Below are 20,748 nucleotides of genomic sequence, written 5' to 3'. Positions count from 1 at the left end.
CCTTTAGAAGTAAGTGGAATTACATTGTCAAATGATACCTTTTTCTTGTTATAATTGAAAACTTAATAACTTATTGGTTATGAAAATCAGCAGGCATACTGTCTTTATTCCTTTGCTGTAGTGGTAATGTCACCAGACACATTTTCAGAGTCCTAACATTTGTTAACAAAATATTATTAAATAATTGGATAATAAAATGTTTGATTTTTAAAAGCCATTGGTATTATAGAAAGAAGGAATAATATGATATATAAAGTTGTTTATAGTGTTTTGGAGTTCAATCCTAATTTTAAATATAGGTGCAATTTGTAATTTCTACTAATCCAACTTTGATTTAATTTTTATATTCTGCTTTTTTTCGTTCTCATCTACAGAGACCATGCACATAGAAGAAATCAGTTTCATTATTTTAGATTGCATGTCTAATGTTAATAAATTTAACTAGGAGAACCATTTTTGATTAATACAGTTTAGGAAAAAGAGCAAGTTTGATGGTAGGAAAATAATACTCTTCCTATTAAATCTGGAAGTTGTGTGAATAATTTTTATAAAAATGTCCCTAAGAAATAATTGCAAATGTATTAGAAAATACATTTTTATAAAAGTAGGTAGATGGTTAATTTGCAGTACTAATGAAAGATTAATGTGGTTCAGTTTCCTGTTTTTCTTCTAAAGATATGTGTTAGGACATGTAGTGCTTACATGTTTGGCCAGTCCAAAGTATGAAATGATCCCCTTGGAGAAATCTGGAACCAAGTATGCTCTTAATTAGGTGCTTGTTGCCATATTATCCTTTTAGATTTAGCAATTTGAATTGAGATGAAATTTCAGAAAAGTACAATAGTATTAAGATTTATAGAACCCCTAAGTAAGCATTACATTTAGCATAATATTGTAATCATGTAAAATTTGTATAAATAACTTCATTATATGGGCTTAGTAATACTGTGGTTCAAATTATTTTATTCTTATCCCTAGCCGCCAGTTTGTAATGAGATTACAAATTATTTGTAATGAGATTATACTGTATTGGATATTTTTTTTCAAATGAAATATTTTTTACTTTGATCAGAAACTTTTACTTATTATGCATAGTAAGACTGTAGGAATATTTTATATATATATATATATAATAATTATTATTATTATTTGCGGTACGCGGGCCTCTCACTGCTGTGGCCTCTCCCGTTGAGAAGCACAGGCTCCGGACGCGCAGGCTCAGAGGCCGTGGCTCACGGGCACAGCCGCTCCGCGGCATGTGGGATCTTCCCGGACCGGGGCACAAACCCGTGTCCCCTGCATCGGCAGGCGGACTCCCAACCACTGTGCCACCAGGGAAGCCCATATATATTATTTTTATAATTTCTTATTATAGAGAAAAACATTTGTAATATATCATTGCTGTAAATTCATTTAATTTTACAAAAGGTGGTGAAGCAAGGTTTCTCTATTGTTGGTTTTAAAAAAAAAAAAAACCCCACAAAAAACAAACAAAAACTCCCCAAACCAAAAAACCTGAGCAGTGAAATTTGGCTTATGTTCCTTCATTCCTCAAACAGTAATTGCAGTAAATCCATTGAATCTGGGGTCAGCAAACTAAGGCTCTGGGGCCAAATCTAACATGCCTCCTGTTTTGGTAAATAAAGTTTTATTGGAACACAGCCATGACCTATCTTTTAGGTATTGTCTATTTGTCTCTGGTTGCTTTCACACTATTACATTTAATGGCAAAGTTAATTAGTCACAGCGGAGACCATATGGCCCAGAAACTTTTTTTTTTCTCCAAATTCTAAATATTTATTTTCTGACTGTTAACACACACAGAAAAGATTATACATATTCATAATATTCTATGAACCACACAAAGTCTGCACTGTGGGTTTAGTCAATGATATTTTTATGACCCTTTAGAAGTGCTCTGTGGACAATTATAATTTCCCTGGGGGCAAAATTAAAGAAAGGGTTAAAATGGAGAAATTATGGTAGTGCATTTTATGTACCCTTACCGAGCATATGTCAACCATCTCCTTTCCTCCACTGGATTGTTTTGCTGGCTGTTAACAAGGTCAGGACTCACGCGAAATGTACATTCTTGCTCTTTGCCTCTTCCTCTTATTATCTCTAACTCACTCCAACTCTTCTTCCCTTTACAGCCAAGTGTTTTGAAAACAGGCTATTTTCTTTCTTTCTTTACTCTTTTACATCCTTGGTTCTCTCCAGTTTGGCTTCTGTTCCTACCATTCTACTGAAGGTTGGATGGTAGTAAAAATGCCATCAAATGTAATAGTGCAATTATTTATAATATTTAATTGCTATTTTAATTTTTTCTTAATATTAGAAGAAATTATAAATTAGTATAATATTCCTTTAATTTTCACAAAAGGGTAAATATTGCTGCTTTTAGCCAATAAAATTTGGCATAATACATAATTACTCAAACGTGGGTAGTGCAGTTAAAACTTTTACCACATATTAATTTATTTACATAGCATTTATTTTAGTGGCCTTCATATCACTTTTTTTCTTCTTGAAATAATTTCTTTAGTGATTTTTTTTCTGCATTAAATAAAGCAAGTTGCTGAAAACCAATTTTATGGTCAGAAAAACTTTATGGTCCAATACTTCAGTCAATCCTTATGTCTTCTCTTTTGAGATAAGTATAAACCACATTCCAAATATGTATAGAAAAGTGATTTTATGCTTAAATGGTTATCTATTTGTTGTTTAGTAAGTTGTGACAAATATCATTTAATATTGATTCAATTATCTTAAACTTTTGGATATTTTACAGAGGTTTTCTTGCTATTTTTTGGTATCAGATAAGATATATATATAACACAAAACATATGACTACTAATGTGTAATATATTAATAAAGTTAAGATTTAAAATATGAAAATGCTGAAAATTAAACATTTTTAAACTAATATTTAGCTCATCTATAGCAAGGTTTGTAGGGATTTCTTTGTTAATAACTATATTACTTGAAATGTTTTTCTATGCTGTGGTTGTTTTTTATTTAACTTTATTAATTGCTACATATAATGATTAAAATTGTACTTATTTACAGACTTATAAATGATTTTCTGACGTTCCTTCTTATTTCACTGAGAAAATGGAAATTCCACGACTCTTGCTTCCTCTCTACCAACCTGCCACCTCTGTTGTCAGCATTCTCCCTCTCTCCTGTCACAGCGGCTGAGCCATATACCCTGTCAGCTGAGGCCAGCTCTCCTCTACTGGATCCCAGCTCCTCTCACCTACTCAAGCACATGACTCCTGCAATTGTCCCCTCTCTTTCCTGCACTGTAAACTTTTTCCTTCTCTGCTGAATCGCTCACATCAGCATAGAGATGTACAATAATATGTCATATATTAAAAAGTAGAAGAAAACAAAACACCCTGGACTCCACTTTCTCTTCTAGGTTCATCTTGATTTCCTGGGCTCTGCTTTATAGCTTATCTCCTTGAAAGAGTTTGTTGCTACTTCCTCATTTCCTACTCTCTCATTCCTACTCTAGTTCCACTTTCACCTCCATGACTCTACTGAAACTTTTTTCAGTGACTTCACATTGCCAAATTCAGTGATTGATCCTCAGTACTCCTATTCAGTCTCCTTGCATCATTTGTCACTGTTACCCATTTCTTATTTCTTGCAACACTTTCTTCGCTTGGTCCCTGACCCAAGCACTCTTCTATTCTTTCACTACTTCACTGCTCCCTCTCTTTCTTAGTCTCTATTTGGTAGTATTTCCTTCTCTTCCCAATCTTGAAATAGTCCTAGGTCTTCCTTACTTCTCTCTTTACATTCACTTCCTAACTGGCTTCATCCAATCTTGTGACTTGAAAGTGTATCTATTTACTGATCATTCCCAGATTTAAACTGCATGTCTTAACTTTTTCCCTGAACTCTGGACATGTACTTATAATGTTCATTTTCACTTAATTGCCCAGCAGACATATTGCATTTAATGTGGATAGAAACAGTTCCTTGATTTCTCTAAGCACCCAGTTCCTACTGCATTTGTCCCCACTAAATGTCTGTCTGTTGCTCAGCCAAAATCCTTGGAGTCATCCTTGACTTTTCTTTTTTAACCAACACCTGACATCTGATCTGTAGGAGAATCCTGTCGGCTCCATCTTTACAGCATGTCCAGAAGATACCCATTCCTCACAATCCTTACTGTTACCAACTTTGTCTAAGCCACCAATGTTTCTCTCCTGAACTATTGCAGCAGCCTCCTAACTAGACTCTCTGGTTCTACTCTTGCTTCTCTAGAGTCAGTTTCTTCAAACAGATGCCAGACTAATCCTTTTAAAACATAAATCTGATCAATGTCACTTGTCTCTTAAAGCATTCTGATGGCTCTGATTCAGAGTAAAATCACATGCCTCCTTCTGGCTCCCTGCTGTCTTCCTGACTTATCTTTCACCATTCTCTTTCCTACTCACTTAGTTGGCTCCGTTTCCAAATACTACAGATGTACTGGCTTTTTGCTTTGTATTGTATTTGTCAAATGCCTCCTTGTCTCAGGGCCTTTACATTTACTTTTCTATCAGCCAAGAATGCTCCTCTCCCACATATCCACATGGCTTAGTCTCTCATTCCCTTCAGTTCCCTGCTGAAATATCACTTGTCAGTTATACTTTCTCTGGCCACCTTATAAAAAATCTCACAAACACCCCCCATCATTCTCTACTTCAGTCTCTCTGTTTCTCTTATCTTGCTTTATTTTACTTCATAGAATAGATCACCATCCACATTAGAATGGAAACTCCATTAGATAGGTAGGGACTTGGACATTTTTGTTAATTTCACCAGTGTCTGGACTAGTGCCTGGAGCATAGGAGATGTTCAGTTATATTTTATGCACCATGATGATATTAGTACTTAGCAATTCATTAATATTTTATTTTAAAAATATCTTATGAATATTGACATTTTAAATTTAAAAAGTTATATTGCAACTCATCACTATAAACATTCCCTAAGACTTAACTTTTTGGGCTTCCCTGGTGACGCAGTAGTTAAGAGTCTGCCTGCCAATGCAGGAGACATGGGTTCGAGCCCTGGTCCAGGAAGATCCCACATGCCGTGGAGCAGCTAAGCCCAAGCACCGCAACTGCTGAAGCCCACGTGCCTAAAGCCTGTGTTCCGCAACAAGAGCAGCAAGAGAAGCCACCACAATGAGAAGCCTGCGCACCGCAATGAAGAGTAGCCCCCGCTTGTCACAACTAGAGAAAGCCCATGTGCAGCAACGAAGACCCGATGCAGCCAAAAATAAATAAATAAATAAATTTTTAAAAAGTGATTTAACTTTTTGAAATGTACATAAATTAAGCCAATGTAGTAGGAAGAAACAATATAAAGTCTTTTGTTTGATTTTATCCTAGGTATGAGTTAATACAGAAGGGAGTAACTGAACTTAGAGGTGGCGGGCATGTTCCAGATGTCTACACCCAGAATATGCTTTTAGAAAATGAGAACAAAATTTTGAAGAAAGAATTGAAGCACTATAAACAAGCAGCTGAGTATGTTATTTTTTAATGACTTTTTAAAAAAATTTTGGACTAAATAAAAGTAAGGCATTGAATTAGCTAATAGGTGGATGGTGGTTAATGCAACAGAGCTTTAACTCTGGAGAAATGAATTATATGTCAATTCTAGTTGGAAAGAATATGAAAGGCTTCAGCAGCAAGTTAATTGAACAGATGAGCAGAACACTCACAACTGTAATTCACCAACAAGAGTGGAATGCAGGGGGTTGTGCAGGAGGTTGTTAATTTGTTATGTAACATTCGCTTCCTTATGTATTTTGATAGTCTTATCATTGCTTGTGGAAATCTTCCCCTATGAGGGTAAGCTAATTTCTGAGATAATAATAAAATTATAGAAAGCTAGAGGAAGGAAGGAGCTAGTGTATTCTTAGTAGAGCAATTTCAGTATTTGAAAGTTGCCCAAAGAGAGCTGTTATTTTGTAATTTCATAGCATGAATTTATGCACAGAAGAGAAACGTAACAGAAACCAAATATCTCTGCATGTTTCTTTCTTTCTAAATTAATGAAAGACATGCAAGTTTTGGCAGACAAACTTACATAAATGTGCAGTGTTATTCTGGCAAAGACAAATATGTGAATGTGTTGTGCAGTGTTATTCTGGCAAAGACAAATATGTGAATGTGTTGACTTGGGGTGAACATACTCATCTAAGACAATGTTAGGTGAAAAATTAATGCTTAGATATGGAGTAGACAGTTTATGCTTTGTTCATTAATTTTTATTAAACATCTGAAGAGGGGATTTCTCTGTTAAAGGATCATATTAAAACAAAAATTAGATAAACAGAGCTACCATAAAGGAACATAATATTTCTAAGATCTTTGTAAAATACTTTAATGTAAAGAAACGAGACTGTATTGCCAGGTGAAGGAAACATTTAAAATAAGCTTCTGCTTTTGAAAGGTGGTGGTAACTAAATGATAATTTGTACGGTTGTTTATTCAGTTATTATGTGCACTTACAGAAATGTATTTTGCAAGTTATACAACTTTCATATTATCTATGGATGTACTATTTGGGATTTTACATTTTAGATGGAAGTGTATGATGATCCACAGAATGATAGTACTAGAACCAGCATCCTCTCTATCCTCAGTTCCATTTCTCAGAAGTGGTTTGCACTCTTGGCCCTGACACTCACACCTAATGGATGCACTGGGAATTTGACACAGCAAATTTTTCAGAGTGCTGCCTGGCATACTGTTTCAGTTCCTGATCTCCTTTGAATTATTGCTTGAGTTTGCTAATTTCTTTTGAATAGGTAGAGCCTCTTTCTGCAATGAGTTTTGCCCCAGTGCTATGAAATGATCATTTTTGTTACTGGTTGTTTATTGAATATTTTATTTAATAACTATAATCAAAACCATATAAACTGTTGCCCATGCAAATTATTGACTTAATGTTGAAAGAAACCATGATTCAAACAGATATCACTCAAATGAAATCTGTCTCTTGTTCATGTTTACTAAAATATCAGATTACTAAACGTTTTTAAAATTTACTGTATTTACTAAAATATAGTTTTAGTTTCAGTGGGCTTATGGTATCTCTCAAATCTATCTTACTTGATATAATTAAACTTATACAAATTAGAAAAGGAAAATATTTATTTAGTTTAGTCTACCTGACATGGAAAATTTGAAGGAAAGCTGCTTGACCCTTAGTAAATGCCTAATATTTATATCATTGAATGAATATTAAGCAAATTGTGCTTCACAGCCCCTTTTGATGAAGGATGTCCCTGTGGCCTAATTTTGTTGGATACATTCCCAGAAAATGGAGACTGAAATTTTGTAAAGAATTCCCAAAACTACCTCTGTCATGCTACAAGTTTGCCCCAAATTGTAAGTTTCATCACACAGGTTTTTCAATTTGACTTGTGAGGATATTTTCCCAGTAGGAATTAGTGATAAACATGGGATTCCCTTTAAGGAATTTACATTAAAGTTTTCTTTTTTAGGATTAAGGCTGTTTCTTAAAGCAAGATAAATGTAGATGTCAAATACTTTTCTAATAATAATTAATATTTAATACATAAAAAGAGTCAGGTTACAGGTGTGTTATATATTATCTTGATTAAGCTGGTAGCATTTAGTGATGAATCTAGAAAAATCAGTGAAATCATATAGCTGTAAGCTTATTATTTATCTAGGGAAGATTTGCCATGGAAAGAGTACTGAACTTAAAGTTCAAATACCTAGCTTCCAATATTCTGCTACTTATTAACTCAGTTTCCTTATTGTTATACTGGGAATAATTATGCATAATATTATTAACTCCTAGGGAGTGATGTGATAACTAAATAAGACAATCTATATTAAAGGGCTGTGTAAATCACAAAGTGCTGTGAAAATGTCAGCTATTATTATCAATATCTCTAAAGGCTGTCATCCCTAGATTTAAAAAATATTATCATATCATTATTTTTGAAATTCAGCAATGATGAAGCATGAAGGAAGAGATGAAAAGGGAAAATATTTCACTATAAAATATCTGAATTGCTATAATTAAAAAAGAAATTGTCTTTTTCTCTGCTGTAAGCAATGCCAATTTTAGAACGGGGGCTTTCCCTATATTTGCTGCAAATGTAGATTATCTTCTAAAATATAAAATTTGGTGTATGGTGTATCTGTATGTTTCGTGATGGGTGTTAACCAGACTTATTGTGATTATTTTGCAATATATACAAACATACATCCAATCAGTATGTTGTACACCTGAAACTGATATAATGTTACATGTCAATTAAATCTTGATAAAAAAAGGTTTGGGAAAAAACTGCTTGGAAAATTTCTTTATGGATGTTTTTAAGGGAAAAACAGCATTATTAAAAAGATTTATAGTTACATTAAATATATTATTGGATTGGCCAAGAAGTTCGTTCAGAACATCTTAAGGCAAAACCTGAGTGAAGTTTTTGACCAACCCAATACATACTAGATACTGGAGAGGAATGATATAAGTAGGAGTTTGACATTCTTTCTTGGAAGATTAGAATATAACTGTACTTTTATATTGAAATGTAGACCAATTGTTATTTTAACCAAAAATATTTAACTTCTTAACTTTTTAATTCTAAACAAATACCAAGCATATAGAAAGTAAACAAAATAAAATAATGAACTTCTTGGGCCTGTCAGACAGTTTCAACACTTATGAACTTTCTGCCATTCTTATTTCTATCTCCACCCACACCCTACCCCACATCCTGTTTATTATATTATTTTTTACAGTTCTTTTTTGTGTTATAATTTACATAAATTGAAATGTACAAGTCTTAGCTACATAATTTTGACAAACAGATGAAGTCTTGTAACCTCCATACTCATGTTACTATAGAACATTTCTATCTATCCAGGAATTTCTTTTGTGTCCCTTCTCAGTCATTCCCTCCCCTGGCAATCACTGTTCTGATTTTATTTTCCACCTTAGATTAGCTTTGCCAGTTTGAGAACTTCATAACTGGAATCACAGAATATTCATTTCTTTGTGTTTGACATCTTCCACTCAGCTAAAGTCTGTAAAATTTATATGTGATTTTTGCATTTATCAATAATTTGTTCCCTTTTATTGCTAAGTAGTACTCTATTGTGTAGTGTACACCACAATTTGTTTACCCTGTTTCTATTGAGTTGTTTCCAACTGTGGTTATTATGAATGATACTGCTATGAACATTTGTGTACAAGTCTTTTTGTGAGGATGTGCTTTCTTTCTTTTGGATAAAAACTTAGGAATGGAATTTATGAAGGGTAGATGTATAAGAAACTGCTAGTCCATTTCCTGACATTCAAGTTGAGTCATTTCACATTCTCAAGAGCAATATATGAGAGTTCCAATTGCTCCATATTGTCACCAACATTGAGTTTTGTTAGTCTTTTAAATTTCAGCCATTTTAGTGGTTGTATGGTAGCAGCTTCTTGTAGTTTTGATATACATTTTCCTGATAACTAATGATATTGTGAACATTTTGCGTGTGTGTGTGTGTGCTTATTGGCCATTCATTGATCCTGCTTTCTGTGTAAATCTTTTGCCTGTTTTTGGTTGAATTAGTTGTCTTATTTTTGAGTTGTAAGAGTTCTTTATGTATTCTGGTTACAAATCCTTTGTCAGAATATTGTGAATATTTTCTTCCAGTTTATGGCTTGATTCTTCAATTTCTTAATGGTGTCTTTGGGTGAGCGGAAGTTTTAAATTTTGAGGAAGTCTAATTTATCTTTTTTATAATATTGCTTTTGATATTTTGGCTAAGATACCATTGCCTACTCCCAGGTCACAGAAATATTGTTTTCTTCTAAAACCTTTACAGATTTAGAATTTGTATTTCAGCCTGTGATCTAGCTTTAATTTTTGTATACTGTGTGAGGTATGAGCTAGAGGTTAATTTTCTTTCCTATAGGAGTAGTCAGTTGTTCCAGCACCATTCTTAAAAAGATTTTTCATCCTTCATTGAATTTCTTTGGCATTTTTGTTGAAAATCAATTGACCCTGTAATTGTGGGTCTATTTCTATACTCTATACTGTTCCATTAACCTATTTGTTATCCTTATACTAATACCACACTCTTGATTACTGTAAGTTTAATTAAGTCCTTAAAGTCAGATAGAGTTAGTCTTCCAGCTTTGTTTTTCTTTTTTAAGGACAGTTTGACTATCCTAGATCCTTTGCGTTTTCATACAAATTTAAGAATCACTTTGTCAATTTCTATAGAAAGACAAGGGTGGGATTAGAATTAAGATTGAGTTGAATCTATAACAATTTGGGAAGAATGTGTGTGTGTGTACACATATATTTATACATACATACTTTTTTTGGGGGGAAGGATTGATATATTTATAAGTTTTAGTCTTCTATTTGTATGGTTACTCTTTCCAGTTATTAGGTTATCTTTAAAGATAACCTAATAAGGTTATTAGATGAAGGAGCTCGAAATTTGTGCCCTTTACATCTAATTATCTAATGTATACATTTTTGTTACATTGTGAACTCCATATAATAGGGACTTGTCTTGTGCTCAGTATATCCCCAGGACCTGTAGCTGTGCCTGGCAAATAGGAGGGACTTATGTGAATGTGTGCTATTAACACTTTGGCTCTTTAAAAAGCTTTTGACAAAGTTCAACACCCATTTATGATAAAAACTCTCCAGAAAGTGGGCTTAGATGGAACCTACTTCAGCATAATAAAGGCCATATATGACAAACCTACAGCTAACATCATACTCAATGATGAAAAGCTGAAAGCATTTCCTCTAAGATCAGGAAGAAGACAAGGATGCCCACTCTCACCAGTATTATTCAACATAGTTTTGGAAGTCCTAGCCATGGCTGTTGGAGAAGAAAAAGAAATAAAAGGAATCCAAATTGGAAAAAAAGAAGTAAACTGTTACTGTTTGCAGATGACATGATACTATACATAGAAAATCCTAAAGATGCTACCAGAAAACTACTAATGCTCATCAAAGAATTTGGTAAAGTTGCAGGATACAAAATTAATACACAGAAATAGGTTTTTTAAAATACTTTTTATTTTATATTGGAGTATAGTTGATTAACAATGTTGACAGTTTCAGGCTTACAGCAAAGTAATTCAGTTATACATATACATGTATCTATTCTTTTCCAAATTCTTTTCCCATTTAGGTTGTTACATAATATTGAGCAGGGTTCCCTATGTTATGCAGTAGGTCCTTGTTGGTTATCCATTTTAAATATAGCAGTGTGTACATTTTTTTTTAACACACAGAAATCTGTTGCATTTATATACACTAACAATGAAAGATCAGAAAGAGAGATTAAGGAAACAATCCCATTTACCATCACATCAAAAGAATAAAATTCTAAGGAATAAACTTACCTAAGGAAGCAAAAGACCTCTACTCAGAAAACTATACAATACTGGTGAAAGAAATCAAAGATACCACAAACAGTTGGAGAAATATAACATATTCTTGGATTGGAAGAATCAATATTGTGAAAATGACTGTACTACCCAAAGCAATCTAAAGATTCAGTGCAATCCCTATCAAATTACCAAGGGTAATTTTCACAGAATTAGAACAAAATTTTTTACACTTTGACCAAAAGACCCCAGAGAGTGAAAGCAATCTTGAGAAAGAAAAATGGAGCTGGGGGAATCAGGCTCTCGGACTTCAGACTATACTACAAATCTACAGTAATCAAAACAGTATAGTACTGGCACAGAAACAGAATTATAGATCAATGGAACAGAATAGAAAGTTCAGAGATAAACCCATGCATGTATGGCCACCTAATCTATGACTAAGGAGGCAAGAATATACAATGGAGAAAAGACAGTCTCTTCCATAAGTGCTGCTGGGAAAATTGGACAACTACCTGTAAAAGAATGAAATTAGAACACTCCCTAACACCATAAACAAAAATAAACTCAAAATGGATTAAAGACCTAAATGTAAGGCCGGATACTATAAAACTCTTAGAGGAAAGTATGGGCAGAACACTCTTTGACATAAATCACAGCAAGATCTTTTTTGACCCACCTCCTAGAGTAATGAAAATAAAAACAAAAATAAACAAGTGGGACCTAATGAAACTTTAGCTTTTTCCAGCAAAGGAAACCGTAAACAAATTGAAAAGACAACCTCAGAATGGGTGAAAATATTTGCAAACAAAGCAACTGACCAGGGGTTAATCTCCAAAATATACAAGCAGCTCGTGAAGCTCAATATAAAAAAAAACAAACAACCCAATGAAAAAATGGGCAGAAGACCTAAATAGACACTTCTCCAAAGAACACATACAGATGGCCAATGAACACATGAAAAAATGCTCAACATTACTAATTATTAGAGAAATGCAAATCAAAACTACAATGAGGTATCGCCCCACACCAGTCAGAATAGCCATCATCAAAAAATCTAGAAACAATAAATGCTGGAGAGGGTGTGGAGAAAAGGGAATACTCCTACACTGTTGGTGGGAATGTAAATTGGTACAGCCACTATGAGAAGAGTATGGAGGTTCCTTAAAAAACTAAAAATAGAGCTACCATATGACCCAGCAATCCCACTGCTAGGCATATATCAGGAGAAAACTGTAATTTGAAAGGATGCATGCACCCCGATGTTCATTGTGGCACTATTTACAATAGCCGGGACATGGAAGCAACCTAAATGTCCATTGACAGGGGAATGGGTAAAGAAGATGTAGTACATATATACAATGGAATATTACTCAGCCGTAAAAAGGAGTGAAATAGTCTCATTTGCAGAGACATGGACGGACCTAGCAACTGTCATACAGAGTGAAGTAAGTCAGAAAGAGAAAAACAAATATCTTATAATATTGCTTATATGTGGAATCTTGAAAAATGGTAGAGATGAACTTATTGCAAAGCAGAAATAGAGTCACAGATGTATAGAACAAATTTATGTTTACCAAGGGAGGAAGAGGGGGTTGGAATGAATTGGGAGATTGGGATTGACATATATACACTACTATGTATAAAACAGATAACTAATGAGGACCTACTGTATAGCACAGGGAACTCAATGCTCTGTGATGACCTAAATTGGAAGGAAATGGAAAAAAGAGTGGATATATGTATACATATGACTGATTCACTTTGCTGTACTGCAAGAAACTAACAATATTATAAAGCAACTATACTCCAATAAAAATTAAGAAAAAAACCATTTTGGCTCTTTAGGCTTTTAATAATTTTTAGAGTAGGTCATTGAAGATTTTTGCCTCTTTTATAGTATTCCTTAGGAGTAGGCATCGTTTTCCTTTTATGATGGGAATTTAAATAGTTTTCTCTGAAGCTACATCTTGCCCCATTTAGAGCACTGTCTTCCTTTGCTGAGCTTTTATAGTAAGGAAATGTAATGCAGACCAGAAAAGTTTTATTGAGAGTCCTGAAGATTAGGCAGGAAATAATACTGACTGGGATTACTAAATAGAAGATTAAAGTGTACCATCTTAAAAATAATGAAATACTTGGTTTTATCTTCTGCCGGAAAATATAGGCATAATGAAAATTAAACGGCTGTTAATACTGAGAAAAAATTAGGTGCTTTACTAATAGGCCCTAATTTCACTTACAAAATTCACTTCTATGAAAGGTCAAAGAGTACCCAGCATTTCCAAAGACCCATTTAATTTAATGACTTTCAGAAACACACACTGTGGATAAAGATAATAATGAGGCCCATAAAATTTCATGCTTTAGTATTTAGGTAATTGCTTGTTAAATTAAGAAGGTATTTTTTTCCAGACATGGGTATACCCCTTTCTTTTTTGGTTAAGAATATAATGAAAGTTTGCATCTAATCTAGCTGAGTAGTATTTTGGCTATCTGACAATTATTCCAATAATAATTGTAGTGGGTTAAACAAATTTATTTATAACCAATTGAAGAGAATGAAATAGTTGGTAATTATACAGTACTGTTATCAGAAATTACTTTGATTCAAGTTTGCACACGAAAAAATACATGACAAAGATGGCCTACTTTGATTGGTGCATGTAAACAAGAAAATGTTTATATGATACCTTTTGCCAAATTATGATAACAGAATAACTCAATAAATCTATTATTAAAAGCTTAGTAAAAACTATTCAGTTAATAAAAATTATTTTACTTGGAGCATTCAGTTAAAAATAATTTTTTAGGGTACATTATTAAATTACGTTAATATGTTAAACATGGAGTTTTGGGGACAGTGCTTTTATAGTATGAAAAAATATGAGTATCTTGATATTTTGTAATTTAATTATATATTTTGATATGCTGCTTTCCTGAAATGGGGAAGTTAGTCACTCTGCCGTCTCATTAAGGAAAAGCATTTAAGTAGTGTGTTCTTTATGATATACGAACCTAAATAGAATGTTTCACTGAATAACTTGCTTCATTGTACTTGAAATAGAATTTATATATTTGGTGTCTGTCTTAATAAAAGTTTTTCTTAAACACAATGATGCTCTACTAATATAATGAGAAAATACTATATAGTTTAAATATTAATAGCTTATATGAATATTTCAAACTTTATTTTTTAGTACAACTTTTATTTTCCTTTTATTAAGCAAATGGGCAGCAGGAGGTCATAATAGGAGAAGCATCACCATGAAATGAAATTAAATTGTTTCACTGAGTAGACTTCATTTGTCCAAACAGAAAGCAAGTCTCTGAAAACCAATTTAATGGTCAGAAAAACTTTATAAAGTCCAATACTTCAGTCAATTCCTATGCTTTCTTTCCTGGGATGAGTACAAATAGGACTTTAAGTGTATATTTAAAAAGGGAGTTGATGCAGTGCTGCACATTTGTGGTTCTGCTTAAGAAACTCTGCAATATTATTTTTCTAAGTTTTTTTTTAACCTATTATGAGTTTACATTTCAGATAAGATAAATAAAATATAAGCCCATGAAGTAATTCATCAAGTTGTTGTAGACTCAAAATGGAGTTTTAGTAGACTCAAAATCGATGTTCATAAAGTTTAAATTCTTTTATAAAGATATACAAAAAGATCAGTGTTACTAATAATCATGTATTCCGATATTTTTGATCCCTTAGAGGATATTCACCTACTGGCATGCCCCCTATTTTAGGTAGATAAATGTAGCTGTTTGAGGAATTGAGTATATCTGTTCTACTATACTAAATAGTAACATGGTGATGATCACAGTAGCATTTATTGAATATTTTCTATGTGCATGATAGTATATAAGACATTTTACATACTTTTCTTATAAGTGAATGTGAATTCAAGTGATGTTCTTGTGTTTTCACAACAAAATGCCAACTCAGCCATTTATCTTTTCTAGTCATTCTACTTAAACTCACTCCTCCTTATATTCACTTCTCTACTCATTAGGCACATTTTGGTGGCAGAGGGGTTCTCTCTTTTTTTTGGTCCATCTTCTCTCACACATACACACAGAGTTAAAACCTGGAAAGAATAAACTGTTTGTTTATCTAATAGTTGGAATATTCCACAGATGATTTTTCAAGTCTCAATATTTTAATCAACATTTTCTTGTGCTTTCAAGATTGTTGGCCTGGAAAGGAAGTTGAGGGTTAGATGGTTAGACCATGAAGTACTGTGACACAATGTTTATTTACATGTGGTCAAAACTACAACATTGACAGTAGAATGAAGAACAGTACAGGTCATCCAAAATAAGTGGGAGATGGTAGGGGAGAAAGAAAGAAACTTGGAAGAATGGAAAAGACACTTTCACCATATGCCATGTGTGGCTTGATCTTTCAGCAAGAAGTCTCGCTGATCATAATATGTGCCATCAGAAGTCTGAAAACCTAAATTCGTACCAGTGCTCTGGCAGTATCCCAGCCACCATTCCTCAATGATTGCTCTGACATAGCTCCTAAAGCAGAAATATATTGCATGCATTTATTTCATATAATCTGAATTTTGAAATATGAGAGGCAGATTTATTCCATTTTGATCTTTTTGAGAGCTGTCAGTACTCAAATTTAGTCCATCCATTTTTCAGAATGTTATAATCTCAGTGCCGTAGCACTTTGTCAGTTAACTAAGACTGTTAGATAACCACTTTTACATTATAAATTATATTTTACATTATTACATTGAAACTAACTTACATTGTAGAGGTGGGGGAAACATTCCCATTAATTTTTTCACATACGACTTGGGCTGAGAAAGAATACTCTCGCTTGCTTTATGCCAGGGATCTACAGAAGGTATATCCAGTTGAATGCTTCTGTATCACAACACTGATATTGAAGACTTTTCTCATTAAGTTACCAATTATTTTAGTAATATGATCTGTAGGTGGTATATATTTTTCACGTGCCTTACCAGAATGAAATCTTGGTTTTCTAGAATTTATACGCTTTCTTTTTTACAATTATCAGAACTAAGTAGCCCACTTAACCATATATTCAAGCAAGTTCAGAATTAAATTTTGTAAAGTTTTTTCCTTTATTTGTAATTATTTTGAATTATCCTATTTTATATGTATTTCAATTTTATAAGCAAATTGTCTTTGAAAATAGATGGATTATGTGTTATTGTGGCAGCATACCTTTAATTTTCCTTTATTTAAATGAAACGTGAATAAATGATAGTTTTGGAACTACAGGTTTTAGCCTGTTCATTCCCCACCCCCATATATGTTATATTGGTTGGGATATTTCAATGAGAATTATAGTGGAATCTTTGCTTTTCAATAATCTTTTGAATTGCTTAGTACTGGATTTGAACTGATAAGTAAATAATTTTTTCAGAAAAGAATTAGCAGTGATTTTTAAAGTTGTTATTATTTTTATTTTTCAGCAAGGCTAGAGAAGATCTGCTGAAAACTCAGAAAGAACGTGATTTTCATCGAATGCACCACAAGAGAACAGTCCAGGAGAAAGACAAATTAATTAATGACCTCAAAGGGTAAGCTGCTAGTATTTGTTGGCATATTTATCAAAGAACTATTTAATTTGTGTTAAGCCATTTGGCCATGGAAGAAGGTTCCAGGTAAAGTTATTCATTCAGCATTTATTGAGCATCTACTGTGTGCCATGTGTTTGATACAAAGATGAGCAAGTTTAGGTCCTTGCTGTCAAGGTTCCCAGAGTATTAAGATGTGTAATGGGGGAGGAGTTAAACAGAAATATAGTGAAATATACTGCATTGTTTTTATGCAAGCCAAGAGGTGGTCACCCCAACCAGATTGGAGAGTGAGATGGTTCAGGGACCTATTTCTAAAGAAAATGAATTCTAAAGTATGAGTTAACAGGGTGAGGGAGTGGGGTCAGCGTCCTGTGCAAAGGCACCAAGTCACTGGAGGAACATGACGTGTTCGCCAAGTTGTAAGAATGGAGAGCAAAGTGCAGAAGCAGCTTGACAAGGGCAAGGTGGAAGGGGCCACATACTGCATAACCTTGCATTTATCCTAAGACTTTTAGAAATTACTCTAATGATACTCAGATTCACTTCCCTCTGCCCTCCTCGTCTCCCTGACCGCCCCCCCCACCCGCCAAATAAGAAAAGAATTTATAATCTCTAACTAAAATTCTCCTTTGCCTGTTCTAGGGCAGTGCTGCCCAATAGAACTTTCTGTAATGTTATAAATATTTTATATCTGCACTCCCCCATATGATAGCCATTCGTCACATCCTCTACTAAGCACTTTCAGTGTGGCTAGTACAACTGATGAATTAAATTGCTGATTTTATTTAATTTTAATTAATTTAAGTTTAAATTTAAATAGCCACATTTGGCTAGTGGCTACTGTATTGAACAACATAGCTTAGGGGTGGTCAGGATAATTGCTGTCTTTAGTAGTGATTATGGTCATTATGACTATTATGATTTCTTAATTATAGGCTGTCTCGAAAGAATCAATGTACCTTTTAACTTAGCAATATATTAGAAATTAGCGTTTTTCTGATTTTTCTTAATTGAATCTCTATAGAAATCAAAACCAGTTTAATGAAAGAGATTGCATTAACTTGAAAAAAAGGCCTTGAGAGCGTTTATTCATTGACTTTAATCAATGCTTTTGGTTTCATATTTTGGTCTAAATTATTTTTTTGATTCATAAGATTGTTCCAAGTCCAGAAAAATTCAGAAAAAGTCTTTGAAATGATTTGTTTTCCTCTTAACAATAACATTAATTGAGAAGTAGTACAATGTAATGGAAAGAGCTTGGATTTTGGAGTCACATAAACATTGGAAGCCTGGCTCCACTACTTACCTTTGTGTGTTCATTGTAATTCTGTTTCTTATCTGTAAAAACTGTCATAATAAAAGTACCTAATATAGTGTCTGGAACATAATAGATAGTAAGTACTTTGCACATACCCTAACATTGAAAGTATGTGCTAAATATATACTATTTCACATAGATTTCCCTTTTGCATTTTTATACAGGTCTCTTTTTAGAACTGTATATTGTATTTTGTTTTAAAAATTTTTATATTTTAATATTTGGGAATTAATTTTATATCTTTTATATTTGGGAATTATTTTACTCTCAGGACAATAAAGAGGCCTCTGACTCTTCTGAAGTCATGTAGAAGTCTATAAAGGTAGCGAAGCTTTTTCTTGTACAAAGATAACTAATTGCTGTGCCTTCATCAGGGTGAGGTACCCATTTGCCCAGAGGAAAAGCCCAAAGGTATTTTAGTAGTTTTGTGTGTGTGTGTGTGTGTGTGTGTGTGTGTGTGCATACATACACATACACATACGTGAGTTTGAATCCCAGTACATTCTTCATGGGAAAGATCTCAGGTTTGAGTCCATTCTCACCCTCTGTGCTGATACAGGCAGGCTTCAGTACTTCAGTTACTTGGGTTGATGACAGTCTCAGAGCACCTTGGTATCCAGCTGTGGCAGCTGAAATATGATTGTTCACTGTTGCTGATGTTGTATTCATGGTAAATTGTTGTTTGAGTTTTTGTTTTAAGTTATTTTTTTGAGACTTCTAGCCTATGTGTAAAATATATCATACTTGTTAAATTTCCTAGAATGTTTAAAGAGAATACTATTATAATTTATTTCATGTAAAAATTCAGCATTTTCAGATTATACTTTTTGTAATCCTTAGGGGCCCCAGTGAAGAAATCCACATTACATTGGAATATAACTACACTTAGTGTATATTCAGATAGCCTTTATTTCCATATTTAATCAGTAAGAATAATGTCTCCATTGAACCATCTGGATAAATCACTAATATATTTTTTCTAAGGACCTAAAACAAAATTTCATTGATGAACTGAGAGTCCCCAAAAAACTAGTCATGAAGCTAATCAATCACCAGTGAAGTTAATCAGTCAGCAGTGAACACCTTATCTTGTAATTGCGCCGTTGCATAATAAATCAGCTATAGAGAAGAGGGTTTTTGATTCCAGGATAAGTTACGGTCTGAGTGCTCTGTGTCATATTTTACCCAAATATTTCAGTGATGTGTCTTTTTATCATAAACCACAAAAAGTTAACCTTAATGTTTTCTCTAAATTGTTCAACTAAGTTGTAATTTGTTGCTTTTACCTGTCAATTTTTCAGAATTTCCTGTTTAACATGAGTGACTTATTATGAATGTACTTATTTTCAGAATTTTTAATACCAACATTTAGAACTTATAAGTGGATGCATTATGAGGTTCTTATGGAATTTATGAAACAGTCACACTCTTTCAGTCTGATTAAACAGAAGATTTCTGTGAATGTTGTTTCCTTGTTATATCTTATTGGTATTTATGTGTTGCTAATTCTTTGCACAGAGGATAATCCAGTCATGTCTCATGAATGAGTAGATGCCAAAATCATCAATAATGTTTTTACTTCAATTGCCCACAAACTCAGCACACAATGTTTTGTGTATATAACTCTGTACCTGAATATGTGTTTACAAATGTATAAATGTCCCTAGAAGTGTATAGTATATAGCAAAATGTATATATGCTAAGTACATTAAGTAGAATAGGGGATGAAATTATATATACTACTTATATCTTTTATTACTCTCTCTTGCTTTGCTGAGTGTGACTGAATTAATACACACTAAGTATAACATATATAAAATACATATTATTATATATAATATAATATAAATATATATCATAACTTTAATGCTTAGGTTTTATTACTGTCATCAATGAAGTATAATCAAAATTATGTTGAGAAATATGATTTATAAATCAATGGCTTTCATAAATATATTCATGAAAATATAAAATGAGGACTACTGTTTTAATTTTTTAATAAAAACAAATGTAAAATTATTTTGGGAGACTTCTGCTTTGAGTCATATAAGAATAACTGGTATAAAGCTAGCTCTCCAGCTGGTACTGGACTAGCTGTCCACTGTAATGAACTACAAAACTGGACAGAATTTTTGGTGTTGTTTTGTAGAGTAGAACTGGGATGTCTAAGAGGAGGGAAATACACAAAGTGAGCAGCATGATCAGCCCAGATTTCTGTCTGGAGTCACTTTTCAGAAAATAGTATGACAAGGTGGGACCCAAACAGACCACAGTAGTCTTGACGAGCTGACGAGGCAGAGGTCGGAGTTCAGGGCTGCTGAGAGAGCTAGAATTTGCAGGACAGGGTGCACAAAAGGAGGGAGGTACATGAAAAGGTACTTGAGAAATATCTGTAGTGGTTCCTTTTAGCCTTTGACCAGACACTAAGTTGTGGAAGTACATGGTAAGAGAGCATGAAGCCTG

General features: G+C 33.3%; 1 protein-coding gene across 1 annotated transcript in view; it reads left to right on the top strand.

The window, feature by feature from the left end:
* Positions 1-20,748, top strand: part of SPAG16 (sperm associated antigen 16) — an 875,915-nt gene that overhangs the window by 23,238 nt on the left and 831,929 nt on the right. The window contains exons 5-6 of the mRNA XM_029225940.1: positions 5,394-5,531; positions 16,860-16,967. Coding sequence (XP_029081773.1) covers positions 5,394-5,531; positions 16,860-16,967 — 246 coding nt within the window. The remainder of the gene's footprint in view (positions 1-5,393; positions 5,532-16,859; positions 16,968-20,748) is intronic.

This window comes from Monodon monoceros, unplaced genomic scaffold (assembly GCF_005190385.1).
Source record: "Monodon monoceros isolate NGI ecotype Baffin Bay Population unplaced genomic scaffold, NGI_Narwhal_1 Super_Scaffold_16, whole genome shotgun sequence".
Classification (NCBI taxonomy): Eukaryota; Metazoa; Chordata; class Mammalia; order Artiodactyla; family Monodontidae; genus Monodon; species Monodon monoceros.
Note: the sequence above shows the minus strand (reverse complement) of the source record. Positions and strands in the feature narration are given on the sequence as shown.